This window comes from Cupressus sempervirens, chromosome 3, assembly GCF_028749045.1.
Source record: "Cupressus sempervirens isolate cs-2001-9-10 chromosome 3, ASM2874904v1, whole genome shotgun sequence".
NCBI classification, from domain to species: domain Eukaryota; kingdom Viridiplantae; phylum Streptophyta; class Pinopsida; order Cupressales; family Cupressaceae; genus Cupressus; species Cupressus sempervirens.
In genome coordinates, this window is record NC_143120.1 from 445,076,715 (window position 1) to 445,101,102 (window position 24,388).

The following is a 24,388-nucleotide window of genomic DNA, read 5'->3' on the forward strand; positions in this document are numbered from 1 at the left end:
TGTTTAGTTATGCTTCTAGCAATACCACTTATTAAGACATTTGACATTTCAACAAACACTTGGCAGACGACTCAATTATCACTTAATATATGGTATTTAAAATTCAAATGGTAGAGGCAAGTAAATCAAACATGGCAGCGGCTATATTTGAATCACTGAAACTAGCTTGTGTCAGAAGTCTCCTAAGATGGTATGAAAAGCGCTTGTAATAACCCTGTTCAATTATGCTTCTAGCAATACCACTTATTCAGACATTTGACATTTCAACAAACACTTGGTAGACAACTCAATTATCATTGAATATATGGTATTTAAAATTCCAAAACACGGTATCGGAAAATGCAACAATTGTTCACAAATTCATTTGACCTTAGCCTTATACATTGCTCAAATAAATATCAAGCACTAGTATATAAATCTGCCATGTCAATTTGCACATTTAAATTTGAAACAACAAATAACTCGCAACAAATTCTGAATTTATTCATGAACCTAGTATGCTTCGGACAATTCCCGTTTGCAATCACATAAAGATTTTATCACCAACAAAACCACAAACGTCCAGCCTTGAGAAATCCAAAATAAAAATTACTGGAAATTAGAGATATAAATTACCAAACTCTCCAAGATAGAATTACCCTCTCAGCCACAATCAATACAATAAGAGAAGACACTGAATTATTCCAACCAACAATCGCTCCTCAGCCACAAAGAATAAAATAGAGAAGATTCAACCAATATCCCAAAATATAATTAAATCACTATACTTCAGCACCGATTCAAAACAATCCTCAGAAACTAATTCTCAGCATCAAAAACCTTATACTTCAGCAAGGGCATGAAAATTCAAAACCTCAGAAAAAGCCACAAAGGCAACAAAGAAAATAATATTCAAGCATACTTTTTCCAATGAAATGAGCTTTTATTTATAACCTCCAGATTTCCTTTTGTTGCCAAAATGTAACTTCACTCAAGAAGCTTCACCACATAACATTAATTAGAAGCTTCCGTTAGATTCTCTGACTTGACTTGGTTTAACTAATTAATAAATGACACTTTCCAATGATAACTCAACTCTCAACTTAAGTGAGATAATAAAGTGAAATTATAACTTTATAATAAGCCATTTAATAATTAATAATAATTTGGCCACTAAAAATATAATAAATCCCAAAATATGCATCATTTAAATATGTTGTCGGAAATAAGAGTCATACCAATTATTTCTCCATGTGACCAAATGCACTTTCCAAAAATAAAAAATGTCCATCTCAATCAACACCAACTTACCACAAATAGTAAGTACACGAAACTAAGTCCAGACAAAGTCCGATCTGAGCCAAATGAAGACCAACCTGTAGCTTATTGAATGTGGAGAAGATAAGACCCTCCCAAGCCAAGCCACTGCCATAGAAGACCCTCTATCCACAATAATTAGCCCACGAGGATCACAATAATAGGCTAATCCCTGAAACTCCCATCTTGGGAAAAATGGGAACATTACAGAGCTGACCATCTCCCTTGGTGTAGCGGAAGCAAGTAGGAGTGCAAGTAGTGTCAAACAGGATGTGAGAGGGCTGGGGAGAAGGTGATAAACGGGATGAACCACAGATAGCAATGCTAAGGAGAGCATGATCAGAAAAGGGGAGACGAGAAATGGTGAAATTGTGAATGGAGGGAATAAAGGAGAAAGAGGTGATGACATAGTCGACAACACTTGCACCACCATAGTGTGGCTAGTAGGTAAAGAGGTCAAAGCCAAGGAAGAAGGATAAAGCATTTAGAATCAACAAACTAAAAGACTCACAGAACTGGAGAAGGTGGCGGCTATTACAAGTGAACGGTCCAAGGGCATCATCTGAGGTATGTTGAAGTCCTATACTGATTGGATCTATCTTTGAAGTGCAGATCGAATCAAAGCCACGGTCATGCATAGGAGTCTGAAGATTCCTGGTATGAGTGTTGAAGTCTCTAAGAACAATGATATCACCTAAAGCTGCAAATTGTGAGATGCTCTCCTAAAGGTCAACAAAAGGATTCCCATCGTCGATATCCTGAATGGCATACGGAGAAGAGGTCGGTGGAAAATAACAAACAAGAAGAAAGATGTCCCTTTGTCGGTGATTCCGACGACCAATACGGACCCACATGAATTTGGCAAAGACGTTAGGGTGAACAACTGATTTGGACTTGAAAATATCATCTCTAATCAATCAAGAACTACCCGTGGACCCATGGACCCCACCGGAAGTACGAACTTCCTCTTTGCAAATAAACAATCACTTCTATCGAAGATACCCTGGAAGAGGGTGCATAGGACTCATGAGTCTCAGTAACGGCCAAAATATTAGTGGATCCCATAGGATCGTGACAGAGACCAGGTAATGACTATAAAGAGCCATTACCATTCCAGTAGTTAACAAGAAGAGAAGGGGACTTCCTCTTGTCAGACTGCTTCCGAAACTGTAATGCAGTCGCTTCCCATCCACTAGGAGGAGAATCATGAACAATTGCTTTAAGATTCCTAATCACTGCCCATTTACCAACCTGCTTAGCCTCTGCCACAATACCCCGAGCAAGTTTCAACTTTGTAACCTGTGCCTTTGTGAGATCTTCATCAAGGTAAATTTTAGAGGGAAGAGAGAACAACTTTCTCTTTGCTCTAAGAGCACGAAGCCCATTTGCAAAAGAGAAAAACCTGATGAAAAGGGTATCTCTCGTACCAAACCAACACTTATTTAAAGTGATATTGGAGATACCGAGCTGGTTAGAGAGGAAAGAGTGCTTAGCAATAAGAGGGTCGGAAGTGGGTGAGAGGCCATGAACTTGCAAGTTGAGCTCACATGCATGCTGCATGCGCTCATCATTAATCTTTCCCTGGACAATCTTGTCTAAGCTCAGTCAGGGTGTAGTAGTATCTGTGTTGGTGGAGAGAGAGGCCCATGATTTCACCTTCTGTTTGGTTTCAGCAATCAGAGAAGAGTGTATTGTACCCATTTCAATTTGCTATTCCTTGATTTTTTCTAGCCCATCTAGTTGTGCAATAACTGATTCAAGATTGGATTTCAAGCCTGCTATCTCAAAGATGAAGGTATCAGAGAAGTGTTTGATATTTGAGGTGTTTAGTTCTGTAACCAGTCCGAGCTCTGAAATTTCTATTGTCAATCCATCAACCTATTTTCTAAGCAAAGTGTTGTCAGCTTCAAGCTTGTTGACATGATCACATAACCTCTAGTAGGTCAAAGGTTGATTCAGTGGCGGGTCATTGCAGCAATTGATTGACCCACCATCGTGGACTTGGGTGTATGTGTGTATAGCAGACCAAGCACATACAGTAAATGTATGCCCTAGATGTTAGAGAACAATAGAAAATGCACAAGTTGCATGCACAATAGAGCAAGGTCGAGACACAGTAGAATCCCGCAGGAGCAGAGACATAGGGGATATCAGAACCCCATGACTAAAGAAAGTAGAGCAAAATCTGCCAAAACGACCCTAAGATTTTTGGATGATAGTGAGATCCAACCAGACTAAGCATAAATGAAAGACATGTCTAAGAAAACAAAATAGATGACGTCGAGCTTAGACCACACTCCAGATACCCGATGGTAAAACGTTTGAATAGACTAGGATGAACACGCAAATACATTAGTATGAGGCCCGTGAATAGAAATAGTCGGGAGCTCCAACGCGTGAGAGAGAATAAAGAAAGACAGAAGATGATGAAAATCAAAGGGCACCTGAGCATGAAGGATACCCGTGCGTGGAGGGGGAGAGAGAGAACTTAGAGGCAGAGCCATGCCGAGCATGCAACAGAGGCTACAACAAGGGAGCAAAGGTGGTTGCGGCAAAGGTCATCACGGGAAGTCAGTCGGGAGATCATTACGGGAGAAGATCTTTTTGAGTAGGAAAACAATTCATTCATACAAGCAATGCCATACAAGGAAGACTTGGATATCAACTTCATAAGGGATAACCCATCAATGCACCTTGCATGTGACAAAGACAACAAAGAAGGAACCTCAAGAATGAAGTTGCCCAAATATGGGATGAGGGAGATAGTTCGAGGAAGGTAACAAAGGTACAAGGGATGTTGACAATGGATGAAGAAGGCTCACACGTAGTTGAGAGTGCAGCACTAGAGCATTGGCAAAAGGGAAGCAGTCTAGTCAAATCCTCAATACACAGTGCATACCATTTTTGAATGGTGACCCCCCCCCCCCCCCGGCCCCACATCTAGTCAAAGGATAAAGCTGAAAGCTGGTGTGGATTGCAACCATTTTGGTCCCATAGGCAAAAAATCACTAGTTGAAGGTAAAAAGAAAGATGGTTTGTCTACCTCAGAACTAGAACAGGGGTAAAAAATGAAAAGTAAACAAGGAAATGATATCTTCTAAACATCTCATTCTTCTCTGGCTTCATTAAAAGTGTAGGATTTAGATGAAGAGGAAGTGGTTATTCTTTCAACCCTACAATGACCAAAAGCCAAAGAATCATCTATACCAGATGAGCCTTTCTTGTCTGCATTGAACATCGTTGTGGATTCTTTTTCTATAGTTATTCTACCCACCATTCCCATCTTAGAAATGAACATTTTAGTGGTACCCATCTCTTCTAGGGAAACTCCTGCCTTGACAGTAGAAAAATGCGAGAATTTGGAAAATATTTTGGAGACCTCTACTTTTCCTACTCCCACAGAAGGTTAAGTTTCCCAACTTGATACTTTAGCCGCTGCGTTTGAAATGTTTATGAAAAAGTCATCTAAAAAAGAACCCATGAGACCTGCTGTACAGACAGATGTGTGCATCACAATGGCAACAAAAATACAATTAGGATCAATGTCCGCAATAAAAACCATCCTAGTGTTTGCCGAGGAATATTTCAACTTATTAGCATGGTTAAGTAGCGTTACTATGAAGAGGAGGAAGATAGAATTGCCACCTGATAATCTTTTTTTCGAAAAAGAATAAATCCAAGCTTTCAGTACACAAAGAAAAGACTGATTCATGGATTGTTGTTGATTCTGAGAAAGCTAAATATGTAGAGATCACAAAACCCTTGGTAGACAAACCACTTGAGGAGCTTCATCGCCCAGATTACAAGTTCACAAAAAATTGAACTTGGAAAACAGTTGCGGTTGGGTTGTCAGTCTACCTTATCCAGACACAATTGTAAACTCTAGGAAAGAAAGAATCAGCTCAAGCTAGAGAATACTTTCCCTCACATGATCATTCGTCAACACTCTTCATAATCCATTGTTACACACCTTATTCTGAACAAGTGAATTGGAGAGCTGAAGCAACAAAGGGTTGGTTGGAACAAATTGCCATAGAGAGAGTTCAAGCCATTAGAGATATAAAGTCCTTGATCGCCTCAAAGGTATTATCTCCAAGAGTTAAGCCATCAAAGATGCACACTCTTCCTTCAACCAAGAATTAAAAACCTTGGACAAAGACTTGAGCATCTAGAACAAAATGCTAGAAATGGACTTGGATGTTTTTACTATGTATAAAATCATCCCACCCCAATAAATGTTTTATGAATATTAGTGGCCCATGGTCAACAAGGTATTGGTAATAAAAGGGCCAGTGAAGGAAGTGGAAGAAGCCCTTTGAAGTTGCAGTGTTATTGAAACTGACATAATAGATGACCTTGATCATATGGGATGCAAAATGTTCACAGAGGGTAACAACTTGCTAGCAGAGGAAACCATAAGAATTCACCAATAGAATCAATGTGAAATTTGAAGTGGATGATTTTGGGGTTCATGTTATGAATAAAGTTTCAGCAAAGCAACTGTGGCAATTTATCGAAGAGAATTATCAAGCCATCAAGAAATACAATGCTACAACTATCAAGGTGAATGTAGTGGCATGGATCACATGAACTCTTGACCCTTTAGTCATGCACGATTGCAATAGCAAATTCAAAAACTTTGCTGATAATTTGCAAGATTGATTTAGCAAATTTTCAGCATTTTTTTCATTTTTTGTGTAATTTTGTTTTCAATTTTGTAGTTCAAAAGACATGTTGCGTGTAATTGATTTTGTTGCAATCAGAATATATATACCTTGAGTCATGTAATTGAATAAGTATTCTTTCTTGTTTGACTTAGTCAAAGTGGTTGAGCTTCTCCAATCTTTTTCTCCTCTTTTCTCTCACTTCTTTTCCTATATAAGGGAGTGCCCCTCATTTTAAATATCATCTTTTTATATGCAAGAAAGCTCTGTAAAATTTGTGCAAGTAGAACTGTGTTTTGTTGTACAAGTTTCAAAGATAAGTAAATAGAAGAAGCAATTTGTTTCGAAGCTATGTTTGGGAATGATTGTGGTGGTGTAAATTGTAAGTTGTGCTTGTAATTTGTATTGCATTCTTTAGTTCATGCGAATCTTATTTGAATTAGTTACTTACATGTTTGTGTGCTAAAATAATGTATAGGTTTAGAATTTAGAAATCATCATTTGTGGAAATTTATGTTCTCCATTTGTGGTGGTGGAATTAGAATTAGAAATCATCTACTTCTAGAAGTTTGTGTACCCCAATAGTAGAAACACATATTTGAAGGATTCTGTAGAAGTTTGTGAGATCCATCTTCATCCTTATAGCGTACAAAATAGACATAGATCTAAGCTAGTATGTTTACAATCAGCCTATGTGTTGATTTGGGTTTGTCAGTATCACTATTACAATTTAAGATAGAAGTGTATTTAGAGATCCATCTTGCCCATTACCCGATTTGTGAGTAATTGGATTATTTGTGATATTGCTATTAGTATTTAACTATGTAGTTTTTAAACCTACACAGTAAAATCCTGATAGCAATATCACAATTTGACTTGTGGAAATTACTGCCTGCCAATCAATTGATGAGTGTAAGGGGCTTTCTAATGAATGGTTCATAAGGCACAACACTTGGTGAAGGTTTTGCAAATGGGGTTGCAAGTAGGGTGGGTTCAACCATGGAGGAAACTCTGTAGTTAAGTGCACTCAAGCTAGAGTAGTATTGGGATGGGTGATCTCTCAGGAAGTCCTGGTGCTTCCCCTCTGTGAGCATCATCAAGATCCAATGAGTGCTAGTGTTCCATTTATTCTCATGAGAGATGGATTCATGTTGAATCACTACTTATGAAGCATGGGTCTATGAGTTTGACTCAAAAACTGCATAGTTAAGTCCTGATAGCAATATCACAATTTGACTTGTTATGGAAATTATCGCCTACTTAGCAATTGGATTATTTCCCGAAAAAAGAGGAAAGGATATTGGTAACACCCTTTTCTATTTCTCTAAACTTCTTATTTACCTTGAATCGATCCAAGTAATAGTGAGAAGGGGGAGCCTTCCGTTTAAGGTAGGAGAGACTGTCTTACATATTGTAGTTGGAACTCTTGTTTTGTGACAGAAGTTGTACAAACAGTTGATTGCAAAATAACCACCCAACATTACCCATTTAAGCTTGCAAGTTGGAAGTGTTCCAATTTAAATGAATGAATGGTATTAGGGACTAAAGGGATGTACAAAATCTCTGATCTAACTACTGATTTGTTCATTTTTTGCTAGTAATAAAATATGAGAATTTCAAACAATGTGTACTGCAATCATAGCCTACTTCAAAATTGATTGTTTTTAAATAAGATGCAGAAGTCACAATTGAATGAGGTCATTAGTCTATGAAATACAACTATAAAATACATCTCACATAAGGTCATGAGTTTTGACATGATTCCAAGGTGTTATCTCTATGTATGTGATCATGTAGATTTTGGTCCAAAGAGATACTAGAAAGCATCATGCACGTCTAATAGTATTCACGAGATTCTACAATACTATCATGCCAAGCCAAGAATGATAGTATTTGATGTTGCATAGTATATATTAGTGTTACACCAGTACGGGGGTACTTCGGGACGGCAGGATGCCGATGCAAGTTTTCAGGATGCAGGGAAAATCGGCCTCATTTTCGGGACGGCGGGGGGACGGCCAGGGGATGGTGACAAGGGGAGGATGGGCCAGAGAGGGGTGTTGTATAGTATACATACAGAACTTGAAATGCTAGTTATGAAATGATGTTTCAGTAGTTCACCAGAACATACCAAATTAAAATACTTGAACATAGAAAAATTGCAACATGAATTAAAACCATTGACATTCAACATAGTAACATATTACATACCCAATAGTAACATTCAAAAATAAAAAATCAAATAGAAATTTAAGTACACATCCCAACAGCAGCATGGTTGTAGAATGGTGGAGGTGGGGGTGCTTGGGTACTCAAGTACCCGGTGCAAGGATGTCTCGGGTACGGGTACTTCAAGGTTTGGGAGGGGGATGCAAGTCTCCGGGTTACACTGGTATATATGATCCACTATATGTGAAATTTTCCAATGACAAGGATAGATATCATTGTGAATATCGTGCTATAATTAATAACATCTTACAAGATATGAAAGTTGAAAATCTGCATATAAAACTGTGATAATGATATATCTATTATATGCAAAATAGGGGTCGATATCCCTTTGAGCCAAATCAATTGAAACTGAATCATCATGCTACATATTAAAAATACCTTTGCATGAACAAAGAAAATTTGAGCTTCTGTTGTGAGAGGTCTATGAAGCTTTTGGGAAGCATTTTATACCATTATGAACTCTCTTTGATGAATGAAGCTCAGAGTATGAGTCACTATTGGTAAGCTTAATAGATTTGTAGACCTTTATTTGATGAAAGGACTAAACTAAATCTTGGAAGAAGAGAAATACTTAGAAAGAAGAAAGAAACATATAATATTAGGAAGGATGTGCATAAGCATTTACTCCTGAATAATAAGATAAGTATTGTCTGATTTTAATGTTCTTTATTTCTTTTTTAATTTTAATTTTTGGTCGGCCTTGTATTTGTATTTCTATATGTACTACAAGAGCAATTTGCCTTGTTCTTTTCTTTAGTCCTTGAGTATGTTCTTGTAGGAAAAGAAGAATGGCTCATTAGGAGCATTGCTGACACATTTGTGTAGGTAATGGTAGCAATTGGAATTAAAAATAGAAGTTAGGACCAAAGAGCTCTCCTGGTAAGATTGAGTGGAGTTTGACAATCCATTAGAGGCAACCTTAGACAAAGATGTCAAGAGGTTGATGTAAGATCTTGAGATTTAGAGGGAGAAGATAGATGATTTGTTTCCTTCTGACTTCCAAGGATCTTGGTCATGTTGGCTTAGAGGGAGTAGAATCATGTCAAGATGGTTTCTCTTGTGATCAGTTTCTTTCAAGAGGAGGACATGATAATTAGTGGGAGCTTAGTTGAGCAATAGAGAGAGAGCATTAAATCTTTTTTTGTTGAGAATTAGGATGCTTGTGTGATACTATAGCCTATGTAGCTCCTTGTTTGATCAACTTCAAAATCAGTTCTATTTTTCAAATAAATATCAAAGCAGTGAAAAGATGATCCTATTGAGAGGCAATCTCCATTGAGAGGGAGTTTAACATTTCATTAGGAGTAACCTTGGGCAAAGATGTCAAAAAGTTGATACATATTTTAGAGAGTTGCTTAATCATGAAGAATTGTTAAGGAGTTCTTCTCTATGAGGGAGAAGTTCGAGGCACAATCTTAAATTAATGCATTCTCTCCATGTGGCTGAATTGTGAGTAAGCCCTTATTATTATTCTTTGATATGGTTCACGGTAGATGTCATGGCAAAACCACTTCAGAGGGTCCATGGTGATTTTCTTGTACTCGTGATAAATTTCTTTGTGAGGTGACGATGTCATGATGATAAGACACGTGTATGCTATTACCTTCTTTGTGAGGTGATGGTCTTGCAATGATGGTTGCAAATCCATTATGGTGGGTAGTGCATGTGGTGGTACCTAATGACATGCCATAGTGGTAGATATCTTAAGTCCCTTATGGTGCATAGCATGCGTTGATACATGATGACATGCCATAGTGGTAGATATAATTAAATCCACTATGCCGGGTAATACATGTGGTGATATCCGACGACATGCTATGGTGGTAGATATCTTAAATCCATTATGGTAGGTAACAGATATGGTGATACTTGATGACATGCCATAGTGGTAGATATCTTAAATCCTCTATGTTAAAATAACACAGATGGTGATATCCGATGACATGCCATAAAGGTAATTCTTTAAATCTATTATGGTGGGTAATATGTGGTGATTCCTTACGACATGGCATAATAGTAGTTACCCTAATCCTTTTTATAGTGGATAACATATATGGTGATATTTGATGACATACTATAATGGTGGGTATCTCTAAATCATTTATGGTGGATAATACATACGGTGATATCTGACAACATGCCATAAAGGTAATCCTTTAAATTCATATGGTCAGATATTCTTGTAATAGTTCCCGATAACTTGCCATAATGGTAGAAATTCTAATTCTTTATTATGGATAGCACATGTGGTGATATCCAAGGATATGCCATAAAGATAATTTCTACATCCACTAGGTGGATATTGTATAAGTTAATGTATTTACACCTAATATAAAAAGCCATTCTAACTAAAGAGGGAGTCTTCAAAATTAGCATTAGGAAGGCAAACAAGAAGTTATCAAGAATTCCTCCTTAATTAAGAGGGAATGCTGATTTTATTCTAGCTATGATAGGTTTCCTTCCAGTCGACAAAGATAACATAATGGTCGTGATAATATAATTATTGTATTAACATTAATTATATTATACATATTATAAAATATTTAAAATATAATTATTATCATAATAATAATTATATTATATAATAATACAACAATAATTAAAATATATTAAATTGATAATATAATAATTATATTATATTATCTAATTACTACAAACCTTGGGAATTCATCCCTGAAAAGCTAAGGCTATTGAGATGGGGACGTCCTCGGGACAAGGGGACAGGTATGGGATGTCCTCCTATCATCCCTAGATAAGCATAGATTGTAGGAGATGACCTCGGTACGTGGGGACGTCTAGGAGAAAAAAGGGGACAAAACAAAAAAACATAATTTTTTACTTCTAACTTGGTTGCCCAAGTGGGCCTCGCCCCTCCAAATGCCCTAAAAGGTAAGAAAAGACCATATTATGGTTGTTTTGTCAGTTGTTTGATTTTGTTTGTGTAGTTGGAACGTTTTGCAGTTGGCTAGGGTTTTCATTTTGCAAGAAGAGGAGACAATTTTTTTCTTTCCAAGAGCTTGAGCAAAGGTTTTAGCTTCCTCTATCGTGCACTAAGTATGAAACCCTTTATGCTTACATTTTCCATTTTTGTAAAAGATTTGCAGATTGAAAAGTCAGATTTTTTTTTCATTGTTTCAGCTCATATTTTCATTGCATATTTAAATCTCAAAGCAAAGTAGAATGAGTAGCAGTGGAAGTTCTAATAGTAGTGGTGATGAGGAGGAAAATGTGGTTGGGGGTGATATTGGTAGTAGTGGGACTAGAAAATGAGCTGATCCTAAAACAGATTTGTTTAAATGCCCTTCCACCATCATGAAGGATTTTGCAAAGGGTCTTTTCAATAGGAAAAACACCTCTTCTCCAAATTTTCACACCTAGGCCAAAAGATAAAAAGAATGCATGAGGGACTAGGGTGTGGGATTGCCATGTTTGTCTTGATGATTTTAGGGGCAGCTATACAAGGGTGAAGTCACACGTTTTAGGTATTGTATGCTATGGAGTCAAAGCTTGTCCTTACTTGATTGATGCATAGAGATTAGAATGCCAAAGATTGCACTTAGAGGCTGAAATGGAGGGGCAAAATTTGATAGTGGCATCACCATCTATTTAGTCACAATCAAAGTAACGTGACTCGGACTCGGCTCAAACTCAGCAAGGGTAACTTGACTCGTGACCCGGCTTGGACTCGGAAAGGACTCAGTGATGACTTGGCAAAGTGAAAAAACCTCAAAATTTTGAGATTTTTTAGGATTTAAAGAACATTCCATTCACCCATTATTGAATAAAGCTTAAAGACACAATAACATCATTAAATAGAAGATAATTTGATCATAATGCACATACTTAAAGTTAAAAGTCGAACATACATCGATTACATAAGTACACTGTACAATACTACAAAGGTAAATTGCTAAATACTATATTACTAGTAATTAAAGTTTAAATAGTAGCTGAAGGAAATATTATAAAAGTAAAACATATAATTATATATAAAATGATAAATCCATGCAACCCATCAAAATGTATATGTATTATGTATTATGAAATCCAACACATCAAGATTCAATGAATCAATAGTCATCATCAAATGTTCCAAATTCTGATCATATATTAAGATAAACAAAAAGTTAAAACAAGACTATAGCTATGGCTCCTAGTCATCCTCATTATCATCATCATCGTCATCGTCATCCTCATCCCCAACCTTAACTTCAGGCTTAGTATAATCTATAAAATGCCTCTTAGTAAGGTGTCTAAGGTAGGTCCTGGATGACTGATTAGCCATAGCATCAGCCTGTGAGGTGCCTCTAGGATCAACTGTAGTCTCTGGGTCTGCCAATGCCTGTGAGGTGCCACTAGGATCAACTGTAGTCTCTGGCTCTGCTAATGCCTGTGAGGTGCCACTAGGATCAACTAGAGCTCTATGGTCCTCTACTGCCATAGCCACAGCCTTAGCCTAACCCTCTCTATCTGCCTAGTCAATCCACTGTAGGTCCTCATCATCAAAGACATGATCAGTTGCCTCAGTGATCCACTCAGACTCTAGATCAACCTCCTCTAGAGTAATCGGAGAGGTGTCACTATCCAAAATCTCCTTGGTCCTAATGTTCAGGTTGTAATGCACAAAGACTAGCCTATTCATTTTCTCCACAGACAACCTGTTACGCCTCTTTGAGTGGATGTGCTCGAACATGCTTTAGTTGCGCTCACATCCAGAAGTGCTACTTGGTTGGCTCAAAATGCGGATGGCGATTTGCTGAAGGTTTTTGGTTGAAGGTCCAAACATTTGCCACCATCTATCTCAATTTTGAAAAAAGGAAAATAAAAAAATATTAGTCTCATTTCAAAATTTGAACTTTGAAGTTTAAACTTAAAGTTTAAAGCTAGAAATTTAAAAACTAGATTGTATAAGGCTTAAGCTGCAATTTTTACCTGGCTGTAATTTTGTACAACCTTCTTTGCAAATTTGACTTGAAAAAATGGGCCTTGATGCATTATTATAGGCATCCATCTCAAGCAATATATCTATGGTATTAGTGGCCATCTTTGATATCACATTGTATAGGCCACTAAGAACCTCCTCATCTACTTTGAAATCTTCATGGAAACGATATGCTGGATTGAGGTAATAGGCTGCTGCGTGGATGGGCTTATGAAGCTGATTTTGCCATCTCCTATCAATTATGTCCGAAATAGGGCCATAGTTTTCCTCAACTCTGACATATTTGGCCTTAATAGCCTCCTTGACCTTATCAATGCCCTCATAAATGCAGCCCATAGAGGGCTTCTTGCCATCAGCAACTCGTAGGAGGGCTACAAGGGGCTTAGTGATCTACAAAACAATTAAACAAAAAAACAATTTAGTGAATGATGAAACTTTGCAAAGTTGCACAATGAAAATAAAACAAAAATATGTATGAGATAAATTAATTTAAAAAAATATTAAGACTTAAGCTTTTAAAATTTAAATTACCTCCACAATCTTCGAACATGGCTCCCAAAAACCTTCATCATCATAAATGCATTTTGTTGCATCTATTCCTGCAGGGCTAGTGGCAAAGGAGGAGGAACTCCATTTTGGACCAACAAACATGCACCTCAAAGCTAACCTTGAACTCGGCAAGGATTTTAGTGTGATAAAATTAGAGGCAAATCTTGTGATTACAGGAGGAGCCAACTCCTTTCCCTTCGTGTATTCCCTCATAGTGTTGAGGACCAAAGCATGATTATAGATGAACTTACAAAGATTTTTGGCCTTGATAACGTATGATTTCACCCATACAAACTTGCCAATATCCTGTAACATGAGGTCGATGCAATGGGCTGCACATGGAGTCCAAAAGATTTTTGTGTGTCTCTCCATCAAAAGTTTTCTTGCAGCAATTTTAAATTAGTTAGTAAACAATGAAAATTTTTGATGTATTAAAAAATTTTTAATTTTCAAAATTTAATGAAAAACTAAAACAATTTTTTTAGAAGTAGAACTTAGAAAGTTAGAAGTTAAAATTTTACCTGCAATAACATATTTAGCTACATTATTAGTCACCACTTGGACAACATTCTCTTCCCCCACCTCATGACCTCCTCAATAGCCTCACATAAGAGTTTTGCATTTTTCACATGTGAGGAAGCATCTATAGACCTCAAAAACATGGTGGATCTTGAAAGTGAAAATTAAACAAAATAATTATCATTCAAGAATCAAGAATCAATAGTCAATAAAACAAAATTTTTGTTATTCAATAATACATTAAAGTTTAAATTTAGATTTCAAGAAGTAGAGGATGATGAATTACCTCCGCTAGAAACAAGAACATTTAGGAGGGTCCTATTCCTCTTATCTGTCCATCCATCTGTCATAATAGTACACCCTTTTTGGCTCCAAATTTTTTTATAGTCCTCCAACTCAAGTTTCATCTCCTCAACCATATCTAGTAAGAGGGGGCCACTTGACTTATCTTCAGTGGAGGCTTTGAACCCCGCACCACAGATGGAAACTGCATCAATCATCCCCTGCCAATAAGGAGTCCTGTTACATTTATAAAAACATTTTAATTCGCATATTTCAAATTTTCAACATCAAGTTAAAACTTAAAAGTATAAAATTGAATTTAAATTTTAAAACTTAAAATGTAAAACAATCAAATATAAATGAAGTTGAAGTATCTGGCTGCTATAAATGGAATGTTGCAGGTAAACCAAAACTTGCAAATTGCTCTTATTCCAACTTCATGTACCTCCCTATTCCAGCCCAAGCTCTTAAGTGAGGGTTGTGCACCAGGAGTGGAACGCGGTACAAAAAAATTGTCCAACCTAGATTTTCTGACTCTAGGATGAAAAGTAAAGCCAGTAGGCCCAGTACTACTAGAAGGGGTAGTAGTCGCAGTAGTAGCACCACTAGCAATGCAAGGAATAGATTTAGAAGAAGTACGACTAGCAAAAGCACTAGGACGATAGGGGGGAAGGGAAAAACCTTCTCGAACACAACCTATTGACTCAGAAACATTTCTAGATGAGTGTGGAAGGGAACTCAAACCAATCTGAGCTAACTCTTCTAGTTGTTTTTTTTTAATTCCTTTTCTTGTTCATATTTTTCCAAGGCTACATAACAAAAATGTTGAGCCTCAATAGTTGCAAGTCTACAAGGCTCAGTATCATGACCACGTATGCCAGCAATATGGTATATTAATCTATTTATCCCCCCACTATTAATGATTTTGCAAAATAGGCATTTTGTTTGAGTTCTAGTTCTACCCGGAAAGTCTATGGTGAACTTCCAACACTCATTTTTTTTATTGCCTTTAGAAAGCTTTGGTTTTTAACTCTAGGAGTCATGATGAGTAAGGCAAAATGTAAAGGTTGCTGCAATAAGACATTTTAGACCAAATATTACCATTTAAGCATTGTATTTTATGAAGATCTAAAGTAAAAAAAAATTCATAAACAAATAAAAAAAATTCATCGAAAAAACCCATAAGCATAGATAAAAAAATCATCAAAATCTAAAAAATCAACTCGTACCTCTTCCAAATGCTTTGGGAAGTGTTGAGAAGAGCTCCTATAAACTTCTTGATAGATTCTAAATGCAAGCTCCAATGTCACAAATGCAAGCTTTTCTCCTCTTCCTTTCAGCTGGTTGCAAAACAAGGACACTCTATTTCTCTTCTACCTCTCTCTTTCTTCTTCTCACAATAGAGTGTTATGGAAGCCCTTTTAGGGTTACAAGAGTGAGTAAGAAGAAAAAAAAAAATATTAAAAAAGTATGCAAAAATTAATATTTTAAGCTTGTCGATTTTATGTTGCCGTGGCTGAGTCAAGTAGCCCGAGTCAGGCAAGTCACGTCGTGACTCGCGAGTCAGGCGAGTCACACCACTTGGCTCGTTGCTCGCGAGTCACGGGCCATAATGCTCGGTTAGGCATTGGTAGCTAATTGTCGCATGACTTGCGGTGAGTCACATTACTCTGGTCACAATCACCTAGGCATATGTCATCCGCCATTGGTACTAGTGGTAACCCTATTGAGTCTAGAGGGAAGAGGAAGATGAGTAGTGGTGATAAGGGCTTGGTGGAAAGTTTGTTTAACGCACATGCAAAGGAAAAGTGTGAGGAATCCATTGGTAGATTCTTTGTTGTTAATGGTATCCCATATCATGTAGTGCATACAACTTAATTTAAACAAATGGTGAAATATATATTGAATATGAATCCCTTATTTGTACTCTTTAGTGAGCATAATCTACGAGTCGCCATCCTAGATGAAGAGTACACTAGGGGTGCTTTGTTGTTTGAGGATATGAAATGTACTTGGGTTAGGATGGGTTGCTCTATTGTGATGGATGGGTGGTCGATGTTAGACATTGACCACTCATCAATATCATTGTCACATCCCCAACTGGCTCTTATTTTTTGAAAGCCATAGATTGCACAGGAAAGAAGGATGCAAAATTCCAATTCACCTTTTTGAGAGATGCCATAGAGGAGGTTGGGTCGGCTAGTGTAGTACATGCTATCACAGATTTTGTGCTTGTGTGCAAATCAGCTAGTTTGATGATAGAGGGTACTTATAGGCACATCTTTTGGACCCCTTGTTGTGTTCATGCATTGAACAATGCATTGAAGGACATAGAGAAGATTGAATGGGTGAAACAGGCGGTGTTAGAAGCTAGAGAAGTGCAAATGTTTATATGCAACCATCACACACTTCACCTACTCTATTCAGGTCCTCCAAGAAGTTCTTCAAACCAGCCGAAACAAGGTATTTCAATTTCAATTATAGTTTACTTTTAGTTTGCTTTAAGTTTATTATAATTTATAATTGTTACAAACGTACATGTGATGTTTTTAATCATTAATGTTTAACTTTATTTTAATTTATAATTGTCTCTATAGGTATTGCACATACTTCATCTTGATGAAGAGGTTGATTGAGGTGTTTGAGGCCCTCCCATTGATTGTGGTGAATACAAAGTGGGGATGATGGTCCAATTCTAAGCCCTTTGAAGGAAAAACGAGGAAGCAAAGGATCCTTGATGAGAGCTAGTGGTCCACAATGAAGTAAATTGCTGATTTTTAAATGTAATGTTAGTCTTTTGCTTGCTGATTTTCATACTAACTAAAACATTTTAAATTTTAAATTTTGATTTTATTTTTTGTTTGCATCTTGCAGATTTTTTTTTTCTATCATGGCACCCATTGTAGATGTCGTTAGATATGTTGACACTGATGATCCTAGTTTGGGAGAGATATATGAGACTAGTGACAACATGTTGGAGAAGATGACGAGAATTGTTGCAGCAAAAGATCCTACATTGGGGTTTTATGAGGAGCATATTAGGCCTATTGTGTTGCAGAGGTAGAACATAATGAATACTTGGCTTCATATGGCAGCCTTTGCGCTAAATCCCAAATAGTATGCAGAGTTAGGTGGAAGGGGCCTCCTATGTGATGATTGCGAGGTATGGGATGACTTCACAAGAGCCATTGATAAGATGTATTCAACTCAAGAGGCCTCTACACTTAGTGCACAATTCTTTGACTTCACCAAACTTCGTCGCCCAAACTTGGGTAAGCCGCAAGTGAGGTTGGATGGAGTGATTTTGTGAGAGAGATCCTGTTGGATGGTGGGCCTAGTATGGGATAGATACACTTGAGTTAAAAGCACTTGCCACTCACCTGCTTGCACAGGTTGCTAGTTTGTCAACTCCAGAGAGGAATTGGTCCACATATTCATTTATCTACTCTGTGAAGAGGAACAAACTTACCTCTAAACAAGCACAGAAACTAGTGGTAGTGCATTGTGCTTTTCAACTTGTGGATGTTAGACTCCAGACTACAGCCAGACACCAACTTTGTGGTGGGATGTTGAACCTGAGAATGTGGCTCAGATAGATGACAACGAGACAACACCAGGATTGGTTGGGACTCCATTAGATGAGACTACGCTTCTTGTGGAGGATGATAGTGAGGAGGACTTTGATTTTGATGCCATGGTGGTGGAGGCAGAATAGGAACAACCATCTGCTTCACTTCTCTATATTTTGTTTTCTATGTTGAACTTGAACATGATGATGAAACTTTATGGCAGCCCTCTAGCCTTTGGGCATATTTAGATTTTCAGATTTTTATGATGTTGTTCATTGCTAAACTTATATTTAAATATTTTTGTACAATATTGATATGCATATTGACAATCGAGTACTTAAATCGGTTATTATTTCCTAGAGGACATTCAAATGGTGTATGTTAAGGTTTTATAATGTTTAAATGACATGCTTTGTACTTAGTTTCATATTAATGACATCTATATTTGCAAATTTCAGTGTATATATATCTAGCTGTCCCCATTTGCCATCCACCTAGTCCCCAAAATCGCCAAAAAATTTTGCCGTCCCAAAAACCCATCCCGCTGTCGCTTGCCGTCCCCGTCTTGGAAACTTGGGGGAACGTAGTCTAATTATAACTATGCCATAGTTAAATGTGGTGTAACTTGGTTATGGGGCACCACTAACATATATGTAGGAGAATTGAGTTTTGCTGTAATCATATATAATTTTGAACGTACACATTTTGAAATTTTCAACATGTCCTTGATGGCTTCAAATGAATTTTCTTTTTTGATAGGTAATCTGTCGAAGCTTAGATTAATTATTATTATTTGTTGTAATTAATTATTATCATGTGTTAAGTTCAAGTAGACTTGAACCCAAGACCTCCCATTTGAGAGGCACACTAGTTACTGTTGTGCTATAGGTTCTTGTCTTGAAATGATTTCTATTGTTATTATTGTTCTCCTCACTTTTATAATTTTTGTACTTTAATTATTTTACAGGATGACAATGATGAATTAAAAAGGTCTGCTGGTACGCCTGTGTTCACTGCTCCTGAATGCAGTCAAGGTGGCTGAATTTCTGGACTGGAATTTATATTTTGTGAGAAAATTCTGATGTATTCTTTTCTGGTTCTAATGCAGAGAAGCTTCTGTGAACATCAATTGACTGACTTTATATCATATGTATTTTTATCCTTGAATAGGCTCTGTATATCATGGAAAAGTAGCTGACATATGGGCTTTGGGTATTACCCTTTATTGTATGGTGTTAGGACAGTTCCCATTCATTGGAGAAACTTTACGAGAGACATTTCATAAGGTAGACAATGCTCTAATTTTTATGTCATGTTTATTTTCATTTTAACTTTCTTGCCATACATCATATTTCGCTTATTCAACCAAAGCAAAATCGGCAGCATTTATTAATTTAGAACCTAATATTCGTCTGTTTCTTGGAATAAATTTGTTAGTGGAACATCTCTTGTGGGTTTTATAGATGTTCACCCAGATTGTAGAATATCTGGCATATCAAATCATGGCCTGCTATATTAAGGAAGTATAAGTTATTTATATTTCTAGAATTACCTATGGATGTGAATCAATTTGCATGTACATTCAGGGTATGCTAGAAAGAATTAAGAAAACTTTATGCATACAAATAAATGTAATTGATAAATGTGATTGTCAGGTATGTACATGTAGGCACACAATAATACAACACCTGTCTTATAGTTTCAAGTGACTCTGGAAGGAGTTATCTATATAAAAACTAGAAAACAGAAAGTAGGCCAATGGTAGTATTATGTTGCATGTGAGCAACATAAATACCATGACATATTATATCTTTTATATCCCTTTGTAGAAGGTCCACATCAGAATTTTGAGACTGGAGATGTTGACATCTACTAATGGTGGATGGTTAGTGTGCTTACAAAGCACATATGTGTACACAGAATGATAAGGTATCTCTGTTTAGCTGCAGGTCCCCTTGAAAGTAGTTATCTAAGATTAATACTCTAACCACCCTACAAATGAATATACCAATAAAAGAGGGAATGCTCTTGGTTTAATGCAATCCTTGGACGAGTGTTCTTCTAGAAATCAGAAGTTTCTTTACTTCGATCTCGAAGTCCAAGAGTTTTTGTCCCTGAATTTCTAGATGAGACCTTCTTGATGTATTTTGCCATGGTACGTCTAAAACAATGTGAAATGAACATAGAATGAATGCGTCAAGGTTGGACAATGTCTATTTATTCGTTAACATGTTCTAAACATTTAGTGCCCAGCTCACATTTCAATAATAAATATTAAAGATAATGTTTATCATTTGCCACTTAATAGCACTAAGTTACCTTAGTATCTAATAAACCTTGACCCCTAATTAGTAAATCATTCAAAGCTTGAGTTCTACTCAAAGCATTATGAACATTTGACTCACACCCAAATCCAATGATAGGCTACATGAAATGGTCCTATACACATTAGCCCTTTGAACACCCCTAAGAAATAGGAATGAGTGACCCCTTTAGGGAAATCCTCCATGAGGGGACTACTTATGGCTATTGCTTACAGTGAGTCTCGTTAAATATAGAAATGCATCTAAAAGAAAGATAGTAAAAAACCTAAGTTTTCTATCTTGGTTCTGATTCAGATTCTAGTTTGGATTTGGATCCCCAGATTTGGCAAAATGTTTTTTGGGCAGATTCTGGTACCGTGGGTATATATATAGATATTTTCACATATATGTGTGTGTGTATTCCTAGATATGTAACATGTTCTATGTCCATTCATCATTGGTTCAAAACTTCAAACATACAATAATAAAAAATTAGAAGTGTGATACTCATAAATCCTTAATTGCCAATAAAGCTATAAATGAAATACCTCATATATCATATTCATACTTCACAAAATCTCAAATTGTCACTACAATGAAAATCTAAATTACAAGCCATATCTCATATTTAATATCCAATTTAATCCTTGAAGGCTACAGCTGTAGAACAAAGCAAAAATGGTGAAAAATGCTTGAGTGATGAATGAATGATCATTGGTGGAGCCCTAATTTTTTGCAAAAATTGGGACCTCCATTTGAAAAATAAATGTCAAAGGCATGATGAATCAAAAGAATATCAATATTGAAGAAACAATCATTGTCATCTGATAATGAAAAGAGGATGAGTAATAAATTATAAAAGACACATGTTTGGAGTGGAAAAAAAACAAAAGCTGCCAAGATTAGGGAATTATGATCAGGCTACAGGAAGACTACAGGAGAAGATTTATGAAAGCTTATATGAACAGATATGAAAGCACAGAATAGGGCATCTGTACACTATGCAGTGACTGAAGAAATTGGAGACGAAATTAATATTGTAAGCGATATCATGATATAAAGAGACATATGTATTAATTGGAAAATACACAGACACATATATGCAGGTGACACAAACAAATGGTGGTGGGAATTAAAAAAAGGAAATGCTCAAAGGTGGCAGTTTGTATAAGCATCAGCGACTTTAAGCATCCATGTCAGCAATACATAACCGAGCAAGAAATATCATAGGCGGCAATAAAGAAAAACAGAGTTCATCGTAGTAAAAGTTGTAGTCACAGAGTTCAACGCATAAGAGAGAAATGATAAGAGTTGATATCCTATAGTTGCAAATGCTTCACGATGGTTGATGTAAAGGATATACACTAACAGACACAGAGGAGAATCAAATCTTTAACACATGTAGTTTGAAGATGATTTGATTGACTGCATATGCTCAGCCAGATGTGGGATCTGATCGAGACCCAAGAGATGACCAATGCTGCTGGGCAAAGTATGGAAAGTACTAGGATATGTACTGCAAACAAGATCTTTACAGAACCCTTCCAGGAATTTACTGAGCATGTGCACGAATTATATTTGATGGACTTGGCAAGAGAAAATGTTGAATTGAATAGGTTTCCAGCTGTGGTGGTTTGTGAATAAGAGAATTTAAAGTCAGAGATAAACGATCATAGTTTTATATTAAAGCAATTTTGAATGAGAGGCTTTGGTAAATGGCATTGAGCCTTAGAAGTAAAATCAGTGTACACCGTCAGTTTTGTATATATTATCTGCACGACTACTCATGTCCAGGAATATAGATGACGGTAAAATGATCCCATGAATTATGACACGGTGCACACACAGGGAGGCCAAAAGCTGGACGATGAAATTGAATGATTCACCTTAAAAATATGATGACCGCGTTCCAAGAAACTGAGAGTGGTTAGACTTCATAAAACTACATACCAAAGCATAGATTAAATGACAGATGGATAAAGAGTACTGGATGGAATTTTTTTTGCAAGGGCCGATGGACTATTAAGTTTGCAATTTCTCAATGAGATTTAGTTTTAGATGCAGAAGATGAGGTGAACAAAACCCATAAGTCATTTGCAGAAATTTGCAAAAGTGAGTGTGCTGTTCTTGATCAAAGATGTCTGACATGAAAAGTGGCAAGTTGTAAGGCAACACAGTCCATTCTCTGCCATTTATTATTATTTAAGCTCTTGTTTGAAAAGAAACTTAATTTGATTAGCCATCAGTTTGCACACCAGAAAACTCAATTTTATCAGTCTAAATAAAAGATTTCAATCATTTCCCAGTTATTCCAGTTTAGATGGATAGTTGTGTTATGGCTAATTTCTATTCACTTGAAAGAATAATCCCCTTCCTGGTCTAAAGGAATGCGGTGACACCTATTGTTTTCAGTTGGATGTTTTTAAGAGACAGCTTATAAATTTGAGAGCTTGTAATCAAGCAAAAGGGTGGCTGGATCGCCATTCTGTTCAGCAACTGTAATTTTGGTTTGATGGAAACAAGCAGATTGTTCTTTCAATTGGGAAAGTCACTTTTGAATGAAGTTCTGAGTATTCATGGATGGAGTGGAACTTTTTTCAAGCAGGGGCTGCTTGAGTTACGCTGCATTGCTGATAGCTATAGTTAGCAGAATTTTCAGCTTAAGTTTCAGTAACCTGTAGCAATAGTCTGGAGGTTGAACATTTCATAATTTGTCAGTTTATGTTATTTATTGTTAAGTTATTATATTTTATTTTAGTTGCAGATTCAGGTTTGGGAATGGATTTGGGTTTGAGAACCCAATTCATGGATTTGTTTTTCCCATTATGATTTGTAAGGATTTGTGAGTATATATATGCATTATATATTCAAAAAAAAATATTAATATACATAATTCTAAAACTAAATCACTTCATACTATGAATCTATGATGCTTTGTAATAACACCAACAGGTTATAACTTCGACAAACACAAAGTCTTCTCTAATTCACTTGTTTGACATTTCGTCAAACACTTTGCAAGCAAGATATATATTGCATATCTAAATTCTGATTGCTTTCTAAATGCCAAACTTTAATAAATATGCTTGCAAAGAACACACCAAACATCTAACAATGAAGATGCAATTGTTTTTGTATAATACTGATTACAAATAGGAAAATATGCATCTATCAGTTTATAACAGATTTTGCAAACCCTACCAATGCCCTAAATATCTACTCTCAAACAATGCAAAATGTAGTAGATAAAAACTTGGAATTGCTCCAAAAACGTGAATTTTCCTATAGCAAATCACTGTAGCGATGACACTGTAGCAGCGTCATTGTTGCAGTGTTACTATAGCAGCGGTACTGTAGCAAATCGGTATTGTAGCAAATCTTTAGTGTAGTAATATCCAGCTTATTTTTTTCAATCTTATTTCACAAATCTAGCCCTAGGCCACAAATTTGACACAATGAAAGGACTGATTTATCTTCTCCAATAGCCACAACCCTTTGGAAGATATTTCACCACCTCAGTTATGCAAATCAATAGGAGTGTTTGTTCCCAACGATCAGTGTAGCAATTACAGAAACCCTTGGCTCCACAAGTTATCTGGTAGAGTAGATGGCAACACATTCGATGCCCAACAATGAAGCTACCCTCCCTATTTATTCTTTTCCTCCAATAGATGGACCTCCTTCTAGAAGAAATAAAATAATATTAAATTCATCCTTCTAGAAGATTCTCTTAATTTATTTATTTAACTTTAGTCATTTTTAATTAAATTAATTAAAGATAAAGTCACATTTAAGTTTTAATTTATTTAATGACTTTATAAGAAATTAATTTAATCAATTTCTCTTTATTTCTCTACTTAGCCTGGGAGAATGTAAAGGCTAAGAACTCCACTGAGATGCTAAAAAGACGGGGACATTATAGTCCGCCCCTCTTGAAATTGCTTGTCCCCAAGGAATCTCAACTCTGGATGTTGCAAAATTTCTTCACTCTTCCAAGTGGCATCCTCTACTAGTAGGTCCTTCCACTTTACC

The 24,388-nt window shown here is 36.5% G+C and overlaps 1 protein-coding gene and 1 long non-coding RNA gene across 5 annotated transcripts in view; both read left to right on the top strand.

The window, feature by feature from the left end:
- LOC149566983 (serine/threonine-protein kinase GRIK2-like) overlaps positions 1-24,388 on the top strand; it is a 177,084-nt gene that overhangs the window by 79,522 nt on the left and 73,174 nt on the right. For all 4 annotated transcript variants that reach the window (XM_089820190.1, XM_089820191.1, XM_089820193.1 and 1 more), the window contains 2 exons: positions 19,021-19,087; positions 19,224-19,339. In XM_089820190.1, coding sequence (XP_089676316.1) covers positions 19,021-19,087; positions 19,224-19,339 — 183 coding nt within the window. The remainder of the gene's footprint in view (positions 1-19,020; positions 19,088-19,223; positions 19,340-24,388) is intronic.
- Positions 16,210-18,412, top strand: LOC149566986 (uncharacterized). The gene is made up of 2 exons (XR_016361598.1): positions 16,210-17,267; positions 17,359-18,412. It is a non-coding gene; the product is annotated as an uncharacterized LOC149566986 (long non-coding RNA).